At 42.3% G+C, this 19,608-nt stretch overlaps 1 protein-coding gene and 1 long non-coding RNA gene across 2 annotated transcripts in view; one reads left to right on the top strand and one right to left on the bottom strand.

Annotated features, from left to right (window-relative positions):
* The first annotated feature begins 820 nt into the window (after nt 1-820).
* On the top strand, nt 821-5,062 carry LOC147709858 (uncharacterized). The gene is made up of 3 exons (XR_015296742.1): nt 821-1,870; nt 2,845-3,283; nt 4,582-5,062. It is a non-coding gene; the product is annotated as an uncharacterized LOC147709858 (long non-coding RNA).
* Nucleotides 5,063-14,884: 9,822 nt separating this feature from the next.
* LOC147709853 (uncharacterized) overlaps nt 14,885-19,608 on the bottom strand; it is a 304,085-nt gene continuing 299,361 nt past the window's right edge. Inside the window, exon 2 of the mRNA XM_086928312.1 lies at nt 14,885-18,278. Coding sequence (XP_086784438.1) covers nt 16,152-17,801 — 1,650 coding nt within the window. The 5' untranslated portion in view covers nt 17,802-18,278 and the 3' untranslated portion in view covers nt 14,885-16,151. The remainder of the gene's footprint in view (nt 18,279-19,608) is intronic.

Genomic DNA, 19,608 nt, shown 5'->3' with positions numbered 1-19,608 from the left:
CAATAGTTCGTACGGGCTGAAACCTTTTAGAGAATTTCTTGGCAGATTGTTAAGACTACGTTGGACACTTATTAAATGCTGGACCCACCCATCACCCGAACCTAATACCTTTGCCGTTATAGATTGCTTTATGTCTCGGTTTTTTCTTTCCACAACCCCGTTTCCCTCAGGATGGAAGGGACAAGAGTACCGCAATTCAATGCCCATGCTGGTCATGGCCTCCCTATAAGCTCGAGAGCTAAAAGCATGACCCTGGTCAGAATGTAGCATGGCAATTGCGTATGTGCCGATAAAGACTCACAAATCTTTTATAACAGTTCTGGCGTCAGCCGAGCGCTGGGGTCTGTATTTTTAAGTGTGTTTATGTCTTAGTTTTTATGGGGACGCATTTCTCCGACTGGATTTCTGCGATGTAGATAGCCTGATGCTCTCTAATAGTAGTATCTGGGCTATAGGCTGGACCGATTCGAAACTGCGATCTCTATTGCAGTCTTTGCAATTCTTAGCAAAAATGTAGATATCCACGTTCATTCCCGGCCACCAGTACTCCGATTGTAGTTCCATCAGAGATTTCAAGATCTCTTTGTGCCTTTGACCCAACCCCATATGTGCGTCTTCTAGTAAGAAGATTCTCTTGTTCGTGTTTGCAATCGCTCTATCCCCCACTCCAGGGATTCGAGCAAAAGGAATGGAGTTTGCATCAATTACGTATGTATAATTGAGTGGATAGTTCACGGGTAGTGCTGCACAGTTGCCTTTTGAAGACGTTTTTACCGCCAGCATGGTTTCCCCGTCTAAGTATTTTTCTAAACGCTTTTTTGTGGCTACGGAAGCCGGTTGAGTTGCTTCCGCTGTGGGTGTATTAGCCAATGAATTCCCTGCAATGTGAACGCCATCACGTTGATAACTCAATGTGTGTATCATGTGAGTCATTTGTAGTTCTTTCTGTAAAAGAACTACCTGTTCCCAAAGCAATTTATGCTTGATTGTGGCACCTGTGTCATCTTTGTAACCGTTTTGAACCCATTTCTGCAAATCATTATTGTAAGATTTGACGCAGGAATGCGAATCGCACACTATTAGTGTCGGAAATTCACGATCGGCATTCTCAAGCGCCATCTTTAAAGATCTGATTTCAGCTCGCTGAGCCGAACAGTTTCTCAGTGATTCAGTTTTCGTTATTTTTGGTCTGAATTTACCACAGAGCCAGCGACCTTTAACAATTGCGCAGGCTGCATTGTAGGATTTATCATCTACATTGTAATGTTGTACAAATCTGTCCGTATAGATTATACAAGAGTACTGTTGGAGAGACAGAATTTCGATTGACAGAGGATATTCTTCTTCATATTTCAAATCATTCAGTTTTTTCCTGTCCGGGACAAAATAGTATGTCACGTCTTCTGCCATAGGAGAATTTTCCCACTGTATCCATTTAGGCTCTAGTGCCACAGTTTTTAGATTAACTGGGCTGAATAACGCCTCAAAGGCTGATTCTGCTGTAAAAACAGTTATCCTTTTGCCTTGGGCTAGGGCTCTTTCTTTTGCTATGGCAGTCTGTACCGCCTTCACAGTATTTTCTTTAAGACTGAATGTTTTTTCTGTTTGTGTGTACAAATGTGATTTGTATGCTATTGGTACCGTTTCTCCCTCATTAGAGGTCAGGTACGTGAATCCGCATCTTCCTGGGATGACTCGGATTACAAGGTTTCGTGTATTGTCACGTGTTTCTTATTTTGTTTTAGCTAACATGTCTGTTTGCAGTGATCTTAAAATTTCTGTGTGTGTCTGAGTCCAATGTATTGGTTTGAAATTAGGTTTAATTAATTCGTAGAGAGGTTTAACCCTCTCTGCATAATTTAGAATGTAAGTTCTTCCGAAATTCAGGAAGCCTAGTATTGATTGTAAGTTCTTCAGCGTTTTTGGTGCTTGGAGTACAGCGCACTTCTCTAAAAAGTTGTCTGCTAGGCTTTTTCCTTCACTTGATAATTTGTATCCTAAAAACAGGACTGTCAGATGGGCAATTCGTGACTTTTTAAAGTTGAATTTGTAACCCTCTGCTGCGAACCCAAGTATTATGGTGTTCACTCTTTTCAAGTGAGTATCCAAGTCGTCGTCTGTGAGATAGATGTCATCGACATAAGATAATGCCTCATCGTCATACATTTGTAGTAACTCTGTTACTATGGCTGAGAATAATCCTGGGCTATTCTTGAATCCCTGTGGGAGCCTACAGAAATTTTTCTGTGACCCCATTATTGAGAAAGCAGTTAAATACCTGCTTTCCGGTGCTATATTCTGACAAAAGAATCCATTAGAGATGTCTAATGTTATTTTGTATTTTTTGCGAACTATGTTATTCATCAGTGCCGCACTGTGCGAATTTTGTACTGCAAATGTTTTGCAACACGAGTTAAGGTGTCTGTAGTCCAAGACTAGACGATATGAATTGTCTGGTTTGGAGACAGGAAACAAAGGATTGTTCATTTGAGAGGTGCATGTTTCAATCACCCATTGGTATTCAAGTTGATCTAAAATCTCCCTGACCTGTTTTTTAGCTTCTTGCTTAATTGGGTACTGCCTTTGTGCAGTTGGTTGACATTTTAACTGGATTTTGTGAATAGGAGAGTCCTCATCCCACCCTACGTGATTCTTATATAATGCAGGTGCTTGAGCTACTGCCCATTTCCTTGCATATATATATTTTCTATGAATTGGAATATGATTCGAGAAGGCAGGCATAATCATTTCTTCGCCATGAGGGCACTCCCTGGCAAACTCTGGTGGCCAGTCTTTTTCAGCTAACAGGATGTCATAGCCTTTTGAGAGGTTATCCCAAAACAGACCCCTTATTTTCCTAGTCTTAGCTCCCTCTATACGCAGTGTTATTTTGTATATCTTATGAGGTTCGCCAACTCTGGTATCTGCAGTTTCCACTTGAATGTATTCATTCGTGTTCACTGTCTCCAGATGATTCATCAGGATCTTGCGAGCTATGCTGATTTCTGCTGCGCTGTCTACCATTGTCTGGGCCCACTCTCCGTTTTTCAGCTGTGTCCTCAGTATTCTCGGCATGTTCGATTATTTTAATACTGGCTACCTTCTTTCTTGGAAATTGTAATTTTTTACTTTGAGCAGGTTCCTTGTCTTTGGACTTGGCGTGCTTTTCCCTTTGTTCTGACCGTCCTCTTCTTTCCGATTTCTGCGAAAAAGATCGAGAGGGACGTGTATCATTACTTTGATATCTATCAGGCTTTTTCAAATTATCCCTATTTCTAAGGTTGTATCTGTCAGGTCTGTCGTGGTTGCTCCTCAGGATTGGATCGATGCTATAAGGGGGCCCACCTCTAGATCAACCCAAGTCTGACTGTAAATGTGTACAGACTGTTAAGGAGATCAAGCGGGGGAAAAATATGTGTCCGGAGGGGAACAGCTGGGCAACTGGAACCGTAACCTGTAATCACAGAAGCAAGGGATAAGTGCAAATAGAACTCTAAGCTGGAAGATCTGCTAATCAATAAAACACATGTTACCTCACCTGTATATCTTACAGGTGTGCCTGAAGGAAGGAAGGATCTAAAGGGCGGCTTCTAAATCCCCTGGTTGTGCTACTAGAAGATATAATACAGAGATCATTAGAAAACCCCCATGTTCCCTCCCATCCGGTAACTTGAATGTTTAGAACAGAGATGCTGTAAGAACACCTACCCAGATTTTGGGATAAAGATTACCAAATGGTGCCCAAAACAAAGTAATGAAAGATGATCACATTCCGGTTAAATGGTAGTTCACAGCAAAAGGTTTTCTCCTCCGAGGAAATGTATGAAACGAAATTCCCGGGGTATTGCAGGAAGAGTCAACCCCAAGATATAACATACATTCCCTAGTTTGTATGTAAATCAAATAATCCAAGAAACTAAATCATATGCCCAGCTTAAAGTATAGATATATATCTAGCGTCTCTACAGATCCTTCTCTGTAAGCACTCAAATGTGAGTAAGATGCACAGAATGGTAAGGCGGCACCTATGCCCAGGTGTCCTGCACGAACCGGAGCAAGACGCTCCCTGTTAGTCTGTATGAATTACACGAAAAACAGGTTCTACCAAAGAGTTACAAATGCAAGCGCCCCACTCGATCTTGAAAAACCTGTTACTGCAATGACGGTGAATGAAACGGGCGCTTCCTAAGCCCCACCAGGTTATTCCAAAACTCGAGCGCAGACTCGTGCTGACTGCTTTGCTGTAGGCGCTTCCTAAGCCCTACCAGGTTAATCCAAAAGGACTCCACAACTATGGAACGCTGAACCCAAGCGCTCGTAACGGCGTTTCCTTTCAGCGCGAGCAAATACTTGCCACCGCCGACTTCCAAGTATCCTTCAAGAAGAATCAGGTTACACGAACACAAACACAAGCAGGAATAATCGGCAGCGCGTACACCGTGAGACTTCCTATTATGATCTCTAGTCGCACAGAGTCATAGGAACGCGCCGCGCAAAGGATCATGGGATATGTAGTTTCCCATTCCGTTCAGCATAATAGAGCAGGCAGTGATTTACCAGCGGCCGGGGGAATCGTGACAGTATCTTTTCTCAGAAGGCTCCCTTTGGGGAGACTGGTGTTCTCCGTTCTTTCCCTCCGCGGAGGAGACCTTCCTTTGGACTGGAATCTTTTTTCTTTGGGACTGGATTGTTTATTTCCATCCCAGCTCTTCTTTGAAGTGTTTTGATTATTTTTAATACATATCTTTTCTGGATTTTCAAGAAGTTGGGGTTTTACCGGTTTCCCACCCAAACTATCTCTTCCTAGTTCTTCATAGGATTTTTCTATGATTCTGGCCAGTTCAATTGGTTGGTCTGCTATATCTGTTTCTTTCAATTTCTGGAGGTAAGTTATATCCTCCATTGCCAATTGAACTAACTCTCTATATGCCTTTGTTAATTCTTTTATTTTAACAAAGAGTTCTTCGCTTGACATTTTTTCGATGTCTGGATGTGGTGTGTAGCTGGCTAGAACCGGCCATGTTGCTCCTGGTCTACCTAATGGACCAAGCCTGGTGATGTGATCATTATGTTTTAGGGCGCCTTGAAACCAGAGCAGGTGCTCTTGGTATTTTAATGGGATTTCAATCTCCTCGAAAGGAGAATATTCTTCCGGTGGTTCCTCTATTTTGTAATAGTGGAATTCGTGTGTTATAGCGTTTGCCGCTGGAAAGTTTATCCATAAATAGAATACCTCTGTCTGCCGATATTTGTGTGCCTCTATCACGAAAATGACTGTACCACCTCGTGCTGTCAGTCTGTTTTCTATAAGTTTTAAAGTTATAGTTTTTCTTATGTTGACCGGAATGAGGATAGCATTCCGGTCATTCTGTAGGAGACTCGTGTCATCATCTAGGAGTTGATTTGCTATTCTCAATGCCTCCCTATCGTCATCACTGTCTGGCATTTTACTGTCAGAAAGGTTTTTGTTTTTTTTTGTTTGTTTTGCAGATCAAGTTTCAAGGAGACAAAAGATTAGGTGCACAATATTTTGGAACACTGTATCCTTCAACGTTGACTAAACCAGAAACTTTACATAGGAATCTCTTCCTACTAAGTTCCGGCGGATTTTAACCTTTCACCCACTCCAGACGTCTATTGGAGTATTTACGGGAAAAAGGGTCTGAGTGAAAAAGCACGACTGAGTTACTCTAACGTCTTGCGTTAGTTTTATCGCCTTACCAAACGTTGGGCGCCATGTAGTGTAGTTCCTATTTTCCCTATAGGCCCTGCGCATTGGAATAACATAAACAACAGTGTAGACGTAGGACTGAAGTCGTCTAGGTCTCTACTGACTATGTTAGACTTAATTTAGGTTTGCGCCAGCTAGCTCAGAGGTCACTGGAAACTTTCTTGACTGAATAGGAAGGGATCAGCTTCCCTGGCTCAGACAAGAAGAGATTCAGCTTCCGACAAACGTATAAACATGACAACTTTGCTCTCTCGGAAATAAGAGTAAATCTCTAGAGTCGTGTGAAAACAATAGACAGTTATTTCACTCAGTTAGATGTGCGTTCTTAGTTTCACCAGAGTGCAGAGAAGACAGAGACAGGCGTTTTCAATAAAAGGTATTATTTATTGAACAGTCTTCCTTCTCATGCAAGAGAAATGGATTGCCACAATTGTAATACTTAATATAAAGTACAGTACGCACAGTAAAAGGAGTATTATGAAATAATACTGTAAAAGCATTGATATGGTTTCTTAGCCATAAGATACTTTAAAATGGATAAAATATATACATTCATACATACATTGGCTAACGTGCTCAACTGGTGCTTCTAACTACGCCTACCCCGGTGTACCTGACCTAAGCCTAATACTGGGAAGGAGTAAGTAGCAGTTTAAGTTAAGTAGGTTTTTGCCACGAATCTGATCCAAGAATTCTCTCTAAGGGTTTAGTCAGCACTGTACCTTGGGAATAGAATGTAGGAGGTCTGGTATCTCTCTCTCAGGACTCAATATCCCAGTCACCCGCAAGGGTAGGCTGGAAACGCCGGAGGCTGGATTTTCTCGGCAGGAGAAAAGACAGCGTCTTTCTCAGCGCGTCAAAGAGGAGGGGCAGCGTCCGTGGGCTTCTCGCATCTGCTGAGCTCTCTGCACGTAGACAGCTGCTCGGCTCCAGAATTCACCACCGTGTGTTTGCTTAAGGCAACGTTGGCATATTTATACCTGAAAGGTGCCGGGTTTGACGTAAGGTTGGACATAAGAGGTCAATAAAGATGTCACTAAGAACTGGCCGTTATTACAGTGCTTCGCAGGAGTTCTAGGACAAAATCAAAACAAAGCTAACGGGGATTTCCCAGGTTGCTAGAGGTTTGGTATGTTGAAAGAACTCATTGTGCTTTCTAGGAATCTAAGGAAGTAGCTATTGCCGTGCTTTGGACTGCAAGGGTGATTTACTAAAATATGGATCTGATCTTTATGCCATTATATGGATATTATCGATTATAGTCATGTAAGGGCATAAAATGGTAATATTGATTATGGTTCCTAGATAAACACACAACAATGGATGCTAATCCTTGCTCCATCAATGGTATTATTATTCAGTGCTTCTTCCTGGGATTCAGTCTGAATATCATGTATTAGGTCGGACAACATGAAGCCCTGTTTTGCTACGGCTGTTCAGCACCTCTGCTAACATTCAGACACAACACCAGGGAACATCTGCTGTTTCCTGTCACTCGCACGGCAATTCTTATCATATAAACTGGGACTTGCCATTTGGAAAACAGAGAGGAGAATTCTTGCGGAAAGAGAGCTCATGGAACGTACGCACCAGACTTGCGCAACCTAAGATGGAGACCACCTAACTACAAATTCCAGGTATGGGGCCCAGATCTAGTCCCAGAGATCTCGATATATTGCCCGCTCTCACATAGTGAAGATAGGCTTAGACAAATATATCATTTACCATGATAGGGCTTTTCATTGTCTGTAGCTTTGCAGATCACTTTGCTGAGTTGCATATGTTTTATAATCGCAGCACAGTTGCTTCATAATCGAGCAAGGACGTTTTAATAAATATTTTAAACTTACATTGTGTCTATCTTTTGTTTATTATGGACATGCATGAGTGAAATAAATGGAAGGTGATCTATTTCCACAGTTCCATAGGGGACTGGAGTGTTGTGTTCTATTGACCTGTTACTCTGGTATGGTTATAAGGGCAGATTAGGCACCGTGAGCTGGTCGGATTCAGGTCCATACGTGCTGATGTGGTATGGTGACTCGGTCCCTGCATTCTGACATTCTGTGGTCCTAGGCTCAGTTCTGCACAAGCAGAATCCATGCAACAGATTATAGTGGAGTGGGGAAGACTGGAGTGGGGTAGATTGGGGTGGAGTGGGGTACAGTAGGGTGGGGTAGGTTTGACTGGGGTATATTGAGGTAGAGTGAGGTGATTGAAATGGGGGAGGCTGGAGTGGGGTAGATTGGAATGGGTAAGAGTGGAAAGGGATAGATTGGGGTACAGTGGAGTTGGGTAGCTTGTGGTATAGTGGGAAGGAGTGAGGTAGAGTGCACAGCGCTCTGATACCTTCGGGTCTAGCCAGCGCTATATAAAACTTTTAAATAAATAAATAAAACATATTAGGGTGTTGTAGATTGGGGTATGGGGAGTGAGGTATACTGAAGTAGGTTCGATTGCATTGGGGTAGAGTCTGTTGTTTGGGGTGGGGTAGTTTGGATTTGGGGAGATTGGCTAGAGTGAGGCTAGATTGGTGTAGATTGGAGTGGAGTTGAATGGGTGATAGTGAGGTTGATCTGGGTGGAATAGGTTGGAGTGGGTTCGATTGGGGTGGGGCATATTGGGTAGGGTTGAAAGGGGTAGATTGGATTGGGGGAGATTGGGAAAGAATAGAATAGATTGGAGTGGGGTAGACTGTAGGACAGTGGGATAGGTTAGAGTAGGGTACATTAGAGTGGGTTAGATGAGTGGGGTTGATTGGGGTAGAATGAAGTGGTGTGGAACAGGGTAGAGTAGATTGGGGTGGGGTAGATTGGGTAGAGTGGAGTGGGGTAGACTGGAGTGTAGATTGGGATAGATAGTAGTGGAGTGAGGTAGATTGGAGTGGGGTAGATTGGAGTGTTTTAGAGTGGGATAGATTGGAGTTGGTTGCAGTGGGGGTTCATTGGTGTTGGATAGATTGGAGTGATTAGATTGGGGTAGAGTGGGGGAGAGTGGAGTAGATTTGGATTGATTGTAGGGGAGTGGGGTAGATAGGGTTAGAGTTATGGTCGAATACAAAGCAGCAGCAGTCACCATGGAATATGCAAATGGGCGGCATTCTTGATAATAGTTTTAACCGCATGAAATGACCAGGTCAAATAGATGCAACTGGTCCTACAACAGGGCGCCTTCCAAACACCCTCTTGTTTTTCAGCCAGTGTAACGCAGTTTACATGACGGGTTTGTAATGGGCAATGTCAGACTTGCCTGTACCGCAATCAGGCAGTGTCTGATGGGCTGGTCTGACAGGTATCTGTGGGGCCCTTTTAGGGCTGGCTGTGAGTCTGTTTTAGGGCCAGGTCGTGCAGTTTTTACTGAGGACTTCCATGATATTAACACAAGCATTGCCTGTAACAAACACAAATGCCTGCAGTCTCTTGTATCTTACAAAACGTTTTTTGCGACCTGGATCAATAATCAGGGTCCCTTTTAGGTTTGTGGCCAGGCCTACTTTTGTCCCAGTCTGACCCTGGTAATGAGAACGGTTAAAGTGCACGGGTAGAGTGTTTACTGTTGATGACTAAATACAGCACCGCCTGAAGCCGACCCACAGTGGTGCATTAATGGCTCAACAATTGCAACATTGAAGGGCTTCGGCTGGAAAAACAAGCAGTGTCGCCTCTACAGTCTGCGATTCTGAGCAAATCACTTAATGTTCAGGAAAAAGAAAATGAATGTAAACAGGTTTCCAATTGCAGAGAAAAAACTCATAAGGTCATGGTGTACAATGTCAGCTCACACAATTTACTGTTATTAGGTCAGTTTAACAGTAAGAGGGTTCATACATCTAATAATTAGAGTCACATTACACATAGAAGCGAACAACAGAAGAGTACATCTTCCTACAGCTCAGGCTAATGTTACATATACAGATCTAGTGCTGCGCAACCAAGGCTGCCAGGTAACATTACACATACAAACAACAGAAGCGTACATCTTCCTACAGCTCAGGCTAATGTTACATATACAGATCTAGTGCTGCGCAGCCAAGGCTGCCAGGTAACATTACATATACAAACAACAGAAGCGTATATCTTCCTACAGCTCAGGCTAATGTTACATATACAGATCTAGTGCTGCGCAGCCGAGGCTGCCAGGTAAGATTACATATACAAACAACAGAAGCGTACATCTTCCTACAGCTCAGGCTAATGTTACATATACAGATCTAGTGCTGCGCAGCCGAGGCTGCCAGGTAAGATTACATATACAAACAACAGAAGCGTACATCTTCCTACAGCTCAGGTTAATGTTACATATACAGATCTAGTGCTGCGCAGCCTAGGCTGCCAGGTAAGATTACATATACAAACAACAGAAGCGTACATCTTCCTACAGCTCAGGCTAATGTTACATATACAGATCTAGTGCTGCGCAGCCGAGGCTGCCAGGTAAGATTAAATATACAAACAACAGAAGCGTACATCTTCCTACAGCTCAGGCTAATGTTACATATGCAGATCTAGTGCTGCGCAGCCGAGGCTGCCAGGTAACATTACATATACAAACAACAGAAGTGTACATCTTCCTACAGCTCAGGCTAATGTTACATATACAGATCTAGTGCTGCGCAGCCGAGGCTGCCAGGTAACATTACATATACAAACAACAGAAGCGTACATCTTCCTACAGCTCAGGCTAATGTTACATATACAGATCTAGTGCTGCGCAGCCGAGGCTGCCATGTAAGATTACATATACAAACAACAGAAGCGTACATCTTCCTACAGCTCAGGCTAATGTTACTTATACAGATCTAGTGCTGCGCAGCCAAGGCTGCCAGGTAACATTACATATACAAACAGCAGAAGCGTACATCTTCCTACAGCTCAGGCTAATGTTACTTATACAGATCTAGTGCTGCGCAGCCAAGGCTGCCAGGTAACATTACATATACAAACAGCAGAAGCGTACATCTTCCTACAGCTCAGGCTAATGTTACATATGCAGATCTAGTGCTGCGCAGCAGAGGCTGCCAGGTAGCATTACATATACAAACAACAGAAGCGTACATCTTCCTACAGCTCAGGCTAATGTTACATATACAGATCTAGTGCTGCGCAGCCGAGGCTGCCAGGTAACATTGTAAAGGCCCCTGAATATCTCTGTGGCCGGAAACATGAGACTATAAGTATCCGAAGACTCTGGATTGCTCGCAGCATGTGGTAGGATCTCTAAGCCAGCTCAGTACCCCTTACTTCCTCCATTTTATAACAACCCTGCCCTTAGCCCGTAAAAGGGCAATGGCAGTGAGCTGCTGGGGTGACTTGGGGACTTCCTTTACATATCCAAGCAGGGCCACCATGGGGGAGTTGACCAGCTCGGCAGAGAGACTAGTCTTGATTACCGCCAGCATGCGACACTGCCAGGCCATCTGCAAGAAATCTGAATGTGTTGCTCTACACCTCTAACAACTGGAGTCCATAGCTAGCGTGCTAACAACAGGTAAATTGCTCTATGTAAATATTTTAGCAGCCTAGGTCTAAATCTCCTGCTGGGGGAAATATCTCTAATCTGTTGGCAGCATTATATCCACTTCACTTATACAATCTCATGGCCCAATTCTTGCCTCCATTTTGTCTTCATACGTAAATCACTGAGTGCACTTTATCCAAACTGTACATTTATGTAATCGGCTTTGCGGGGCTAGCGACCGCATGGACCAAAGTGAGGCGATGCCAAGATAAAGGATCATCTGGCATTTCCTGAAATAACTCCGTCATACAGCATCGAAGTTGGTGATGTTTCAGAATAACTATAGCTATGAAGGCATCACTTTGCAAGCATTCTGATAGCAAATGTTTTATTATTGTTTTATTATTCAGGTTTTCAACTCCTCCGCTGTCTGATCGCACGAGGGTTCGGTAATTCTCATCTCGGGTTATGAAGCAGAGGGAAGTTTAGCAAAAATGGCCTTTCCTTCCCCACTAGTTTAGCCAGCCTGTCCCATCACCAGCAGGTACATCTTAAGGCATGGATTTCTGACACAGACTGGTGCGCATTGGAACCGGGGCCGCTAGTTCCACTTCAATGCCAGTGTGGGGGTTGTCTCATGTTAGGGAAGCAGTGAAGGTCAAACTGTGCCTGGGTCATAAGGTGATATACTTCAAAGCTGGGAGCACGAATCCCCCATGCTTGCATAGCAGGTGTATCTTGCTCTGCGCTATTCAGAGCTGTCCACCTCCCCGTGCTGATTTGAATCAACTGAGAATATCCAGATCCAGCTTTATTTAGAGGCATCTGGATATTCTGAAACATATACCACAGTTTAGGGAGCAGCTTTATCTTCATAAGGCAAATCCCCCGCAATTGATATCAGCACTTTTATCCATCTATCTGTTTAGTACTTTGCCACAAACTTCACACAGTTTTCACTAGGTATTGTGGACAATTCCCATGACACCCAACTCACAGGTATCTTACAGGTTCGAATTGCCACCTCAGCGGTACCCGCAGCTCAGAGGTAGTTCTCCACCTGTGAGGGGGATCATAGACCAATTGATTTTTAAAGACCATTCCCCCGATACTGTTATTTCAGTAATTATAGGATGAAGACTACAATCAGAGTCCTTGAGCAATAGCAGAATATTGTCTGCATACATCGAGAGGACGACCCTACGGATACCTAATTGTAGGCCTCTGTGGTTGTGGAAGAAGGTGGCAGGTGGCTACACAGCTAGGGAAAAGGATCGAAGAGAGAAGACAACCTTGCCTGATGCTTCTACGTTTTGATATTGGAGAACACAAATTGTTGGCTTATTTTCTTGCCTTGGTGGTAGTATGTAGTAGAGTGATGCATTTGAGCACAGCTTTGCCCATTCCCATCCCTTCTAGTAGTATGAGTAAGAAAGGCAATTATACCTCTCCTCCCCTTCGCCGCACCACTGGGCAGTAGTATGGTTATCTAGCAATTTACCTTCACTGTCCACTGTGCTACAGAAATCCAGCCTTTTTAGGTTTAGTATAGCTAGTTTTGGTTGGGGTGAAGAACTCACATATTCTTACTATAGCGATGAAATCTCTTGCTCTGGTCATGCCATCCTATCTCTTAACGATCTTAATATCATGTAACTTTAGATATGCATTCACCCCTGGTAATGGCTTTAAACACTTCCCACAGCATAGCCCCAGAGGCAACCGAGCCCTGGTTTACCATGAGGTACGATAAAATTGCGTGGCTGTTTTCTGTTTAAAGACTGGGGTCTGCCAGAGCGAGGGGAAGTGGCTGCAAACATGTCTCTAATTTAAATTTGTTTTTTAAATGGTGTTACTTATTGAACCCCACAACCACACACCAGACCTCTCCATCACAGAAGTTGTCCAGAGGCCTTGTTTAACCAATATGGCCACTTCCTTAGCAAAGGAGGAAGAGTAATAGAAGTACAAGCTCCCGCTATTGGCAAAATGATTAGCTCTCACAGCATGCAACACCCACCTAATCTCTATTGAAGTACACAATCACCAGTTAAGCCTTGTGGTTGTCACATTCCAGATAGGTCATGCAACACCCACCGAATGTCTATTGAAGTACACAATCACTTGTCGAGCCTTGTGGTTGTCATTCACCCCGCTCACATTCCAGACAGGTCATGCGACACCCATCTAATGTCTATTGAAGTGCACAATCGCCAGTCGAGCCTTGTGATTGTCATTCACCCCGCTCACATTCCAGATAGGTCAAGAGACACCCACCTAATGTCTATTTAAGTACACAATCACTAGTCGAGCCTTGTGGTTGTCATTCACCTGCTCACATTCCAGTTAGGTAGCCTAATCTTACATTCAGGACTTGCCTCAGTCATATGTGTTGTGTCTGCAGTTTTCACTCCTTATTCCCTCTAAGCTCTCCTGTCAGATCAGAAGCATGTCTGGCATCAAACAACTGTCCAAGCTGTGTTTTAGTAAGTCGCCCAAACAGCTCTACCAACAATCGCCTACCCACATTGCATGAGTAACCTTCCCAGAGCTTTACAGTCTAGCCTCCGGGTGGCTAAACGGGCATCAATCACATTGTAGTACAGACTCATAAGATGCTCCTCAGTGTTAGATATAACAGTAGTGATAGAAGCCCGTTCTTCTTGCATATCGATGAGAGATTAACTTGTCTTGAGATTGTATGTGGTTATTCGAGGATTAGTAGCTGGTGAATTCTGTATTGGGAGACCCTTTCTAACTCACACCCTGACTGCCTCCCTCTTTTCGAATCTGTAAAGCACAAGAGCAAGTCTTGCTCACTGTGGAATTGACAACAGTTCGCCTTTCACGAACAGGTGAGAACCTTCCTGATTTTTTATAATCTCTATCCAAGTGTCAATATCTTCAAGATGGTGAAACAACAACCGATCAATTTCCCCCTTTTGTCCATTCAAGGACGGAGAATTCATTTTCGTATTCTTCCTAGGGGTGGGTGGAATTTGCGTAGTCACGCTATACAAAGTTCTGCGAAACAGTAAAAAATCTCCGCAAGCACGCAAAAGTTTCGCGAACGCGCAGAATTGATTGTTCTGACCATTCGCAATGCTTTTTTCCTGTTCGTGTACACTGTTTGTGTGCTCGGGGAGAAATATCTTGTGAACACGCATTTTTAAAGCATAAACAAGCAAATAACTCTGCGAAGCCACAGAACGCAGAATTTTTTGGCATTTCCGCGTTCTCTGCTGAACGCAAAATTACCCAAATTCCGCAAATTTCACGAGTGGAACAGAATTTGCTGCCTTGGCCCAATTCTTCCTGCTGTGGCTCTTTGGTCACCAGATGGGCCCATACAGATAAGTAATATGTTTTTTTATCATTGTTACTAGCTAGGATCCCAGTCGGAGACCAGGTCGGATGGAACTATGGTATAATGCTGTTGCATTTGTCATCACAGTTTATCCTTATATATTTATTTGCAGAGCTTTTTAAAGCACAAACATACACCTATCAGGGTATCAAGAGTACTGTACATATAGAAGTCAGCTCATATATACAAGAAAATACAATGCAAGAGGGAATATGCAGGGAGCAGTGTAAATACAACACAGGTTTTTTTTTCTATTGCATGGGCATAGTCTGAATCGACATTTGAGCACTTTAGCAATGGTATAAGAATGATTGCAATGTTCAAACATCTAGGATTGCATTTGGTCCTTTCAGCAGATGTTCATTTTATTACAGATGAGCATGTTTAACAAATACACCGTATAGAAGTAGAAAGAATACACTTGTTGCCTACATGTGATATAGGAGATTGTAATCACTGCTGTAAGTAGAGGCCTCTAATTTAGATTGTCCATCAAACTGTCTAGCAATGTCTGTACAAATGGTGGCAGCTCCTGTCCCACACGCAACCATAAACCTGATGCACATATACTTTGGGAGCTGCACACCTCTAAGCCAGTGGTATCTGTCTTCCAACCGACCCCAAAATTCTACTTGTCATTTCCAGGGCAGGATTGCTACTGATGGAAAGGGAATGTCAACAATAAACAGCAAAAACATAACATCCTAGATAACAACCTGAATTTCATTATCAGAAATGTGTTAAAACTGTGGATACAAGCGCGAGAAAGCCTTGCAGAACAAAAATCCCTTTGGTGAGTGAATAGGCAGAGTAAGGTCTTATCACAAGATAGCCAAATTGTCCTTATACTACAGTAGGCTGGGAACAAGGAAATAAATCCAGCTGTTGTTTTCTGTGACATTTGCATTTTGTCGAACTTTGATGCTCTCTGGAGTTTGCATATTTTAATCTCTGTGGGATAGGAGTAAGGTGGGACCCTTTCTTGACTAATCCTTTGCACCTACCATGACAGCCACTATTTCTGTTCCTTTGTTCCACATTTTGTTCAGGTATTTCAGGGCATCACCCTATATCTGTGTGAGGTGTGGATTTTTTGACGTAGCAACTGATGACTGTTTCAAATGAAAGACTTCAATATCGTTACATCTTCAACCGGGGTGGCCTTTTTGATACCTTATCAGAGAGCGTTTGGTAGGAAATGCTCTTCCAAGTTTATATTTTTCAAATGGCTTTGTCGCACTATGAACATTGATAGGGTTTCTCCCCTGAGGGGATTTTCTGATGACGTTTTAGTTCTTTATTTGTTATAAATGCTTGGTCACATTCTATACATTGATATGGTTTCTCTCCACTGTGGCTTTTCTGATGTCGTTTTTGCTGTCCATTAGTTATAAATAGCTTGCCACACTGTGCACATTGATATGGTTTCTCTCCAGTGCGGCTTTTTTGATGTCGCTTCAGCTCTCTATTTGTTATGAATGCTTTATCACATGCTGTACATTGATATGGTTTCTCCCCAGTGTGGGTTTTCTGATGTCGTTTTAGATGTCCATTTGTTATAAATGCTTTGTCACATTCAGTGCATTGATATGGTTTCTACCCAGCGTGGATTTTCTGATGTCGTTTTAGCTCTCCATTAGTAATAAATGCCTTGTTGCATTCAGTGCATTCATACGGTTTCTCCCCAGTGTGGGTTTGTAGATGCTGCTTTAGATTCTGCTTTTCTTTGAACACTCTGTTACATTCTGTACATTGGTATGGTTTCTCCCCAGTGTGGACCTTCTGATGTTTCCTTAGCTCTCCATTTGTTATAAATGCTTTGTCACATTCTGTACATTGATATGGTTTCTCACCGGTGTGAATTTTCTGATGTCGCTTCAGCTTTCCATTTGTTATAAATGCTTTGTCGCATTCCGTACATTCATACGGTTTCTCTCCAGTGTGGATTTGTTGATGTTTCTTTAGATCTGAGTTCGATCCAAACCTTTTATTACATTCTGTACATTCATATGGCTTCTCCCCAGTGTGGACCTTCAGATGTTTCTGTAAATCTCCATTTGTTATAAATGCTTTGTCACATTCCGTACATTGATATGGTTTCACACCGGTGTGGATTTTCTGATGTTTCCTTAGCTTTCCATTTGTTATAAATGACTTGTCACATTCAGTACATTGATATGGATTTTCTCCTGTGTGAACTTGCTGATGTATTTTTAAACTTTGCTTTGCAACAAATGCTTTGCCACATTCTGTACATTTATATGGTTTTTCTCCCGTGTGAACTTGCTGATGTATTTCTAAACTTTGCTTTGCAACAAATGCCTTTTCACATTCTGTACACTGATATGGTTTCTCCCCAGTGTGGGTTTTCTGATGTCGTTTTAGATGTCCATTTCTTATAAATGCTTTGTCACATTCAGTGCATTGATTTGGTTTCTCCCCAGTGTGTATTTTCTGATGTTGTTTCAGCTCTCCATTTATCATAAAGGCCTTGTCACATTCTGTACATTGATACGGTCTCTCCCCCGTGTGGATTTTCTGATGTCGCTGTAGCTCTCCATTGGTTATAAATGCTTTGTCACATTCTGTACATTTATGTGTTTTTTCTCCCGTGTGAACTTGCTGATGAATTTTTAAACTTCGCTTTGTAATAAATGCCTTTTCACATTCTGTACACTGATATGGTTTCTCCCCAGTGTGGATTTTCTGATGTCGTTTTAGATGTCCATTTCTTATAAATGCTTTGTCACATTCAGTGCATTGATTTGGTTTCTCCCCAGTGTGTATTTTCTGATGTTGTTTCAGCTCTCCATTTCTCATAAAGGCCTTGTCACATTCTGTACATTGATACGGTCTCTCCACCGTGTGGATTTTCTGATGTCGCTGTAGCTCTCCATTGGTTATAAATGCTTTGTCACATTCTGTACATTTATGTGTTTTTTCTCCTGTGTGAACTTGCTGATGAATTTTTAAACTTCGCTTTGTAATAAATGCCTTGTCACATTCTGTACATTCATACGGTTTCTCCCGAGTGGGGATTTTCTGATCTTTCATTAGGGTCTCCTTACTTCGGAACACTTTATTACATTCTGTACATTCATTTGGTTTCACTCTAGTGTGGACTTTCTGATGTTGCCTTAAATTTCGATTTGTTATAAATGCTTTGTCGCATTGTGTACATTCATATGGTTTTTCACTAACGTGGTTTTGTAGATGCTGCTCTAGATTATTCTCCCTTCCTAACATTTTATTACATTCTGTACATTTATATGATTTGTCCTCTACGTGGATACCTGATGCTGCATTAGGTCTTTCATTGCACAGAACACTTTTCCACAATCAGTCCATCAATATGACTTTTCTCCAGTATGAATTTGGAGATATCCCATTTGCTCTTTCTCAGACAAATAAATGTTTTGTGACATTCATACAGTTTCTTTCCTGTGTGTTCTTTCTGACACCAGGTTAGCTCTTCCTTCGTAATCAGCACCTCAGACTTGCTTCGCTATGTCAGTGTGTTATGTCTTCTAAGTATATCATCTGATGCCTAAGAGTCAAGTACAGGCCTCATTGGCAAGTTTGGATTTATTGCTGTAAGAAGACTTTGACGAGGCATCAGCCTTCAAAGGAAGAGATTTTGAGGTATACTGCGTTTACATCACTTCCGACACGAGTGATGTTTAATGGCTTTATCGTTTTCGTTCATCACTGCACTTATTTCACCTGATAGATTAAGAAAAAGAAACACTGAATAAGCTGAAATGCAGAGTCAATCACAAAAATCTATTGGCATTTAATTGTCCCTATTGATAAGTAAGGTGAAGAAATTCTAGATTACACCCTTCCGTGGTCCCCTTCTTTCGAGGAGTGTGGACTCAAGGAGTAACCAAGACACCAGAGAAGGTTCCTTGTTCAGTGAGTGAGACCCTCTCCCCTATGACACACTACAATGTTAAATCCATAGCGACAAGATGCCTCCCTTCTTGTCCAGGGAATGCTTCCTATTATCACAGGGCCTAATCAGTAATACAAGCTGGAGCCTTTTCCAGTGAATGGACCATGCAACACAAAGCATTAAAAAAAAACAGCAGGAAACATAAGCAACTGCTGCAAGTGAGTCCTTTATAGTATCAGAGAGATTAGGATAGGCCCCGGACAGGTAATCTGAGCATCTTATATATAGTGTAACTCCAGAGATCTGAGGCTCTGACCATATCTGCACATGAAACAGGAGGTTCACTACCATTTAAACACACATTGGCAAAGTCAATAAGTATCATCTTTAAGACGTATAGGCTTTCCCAATGATGCACAACATCAGAAAGAAAAAGAAAAACAAACACGCGGCTACTTTTGCATCATTCTGTAGGTATGCAAAATGTTCTCCACAAATGCGCACACCTACAGAATGACACATGCACTGTTTTCCGTGTTCAGTCTGGTGTTAGCCAAGACCTCTTATTTTACAAAAATGACATGTGTTATACTTACTTAAAGGGGCTTTCAGCTCGCCATCCAACGGTCAGTTGTTGTGCCATTCACATTTTGCTTCTGCCCACTACAGAATACAGCATGGAGCAGTGGGTCTGCCTACTACAGTCACTGGCTAACTTCACTTTGAGTGATGGCATTTTAATCTTTCAAGAGGAGGTAGTGAAAGTATTTATGTGTGTACTTAATTACATCAGCTTTGCCTGGGTGGTTCGAGCTTTATGTTATAGCAGGACGCATTCTATCAGCTTGTCACAGTACAGGACACATTCCAGCTTTATCATTTCCTGCCTCCTGCTAATGATGTTGTAAATTACCTTTGGAGCTGCCTTTGTTTATTTCAATGCTGCTATATCAGAGTATACCAGATGGTGTCCATTTGAATCTATTCTTTATAAAGTCATTCACTTTTTAGAATGCACACAATGAAATGCAATTATACCTCACTCCTGTATCTATTTTAAATAAGCACTACAGATGTGCTTGAAAACCAACTTAGTCTGTATGCCCTGCTTGTCTGTCTTGCTAGTTTGCTTTCAGTGGTCGTTTGTTGATATTTAAC

This window comes from Lissotriton vulgaris, chromosome 6, assembly GCF_964263255.1.
Source record: "Lissotriton vulgaris chromosome 6, aLisVul1.2, whole genome shotgun sequence".
Taxonomy (NCBI): domain Eukaryota; kingdom Metazoa; phylum Chordata; class Amphibia; order Caudata; family Salamandridae; genus Lissotriton; species Lissotriton vulgaris.
Note: the sequence above shows the minus strand (reverse complement) of the source record. Positions and strands in the feature narration are given on the sequence as shown.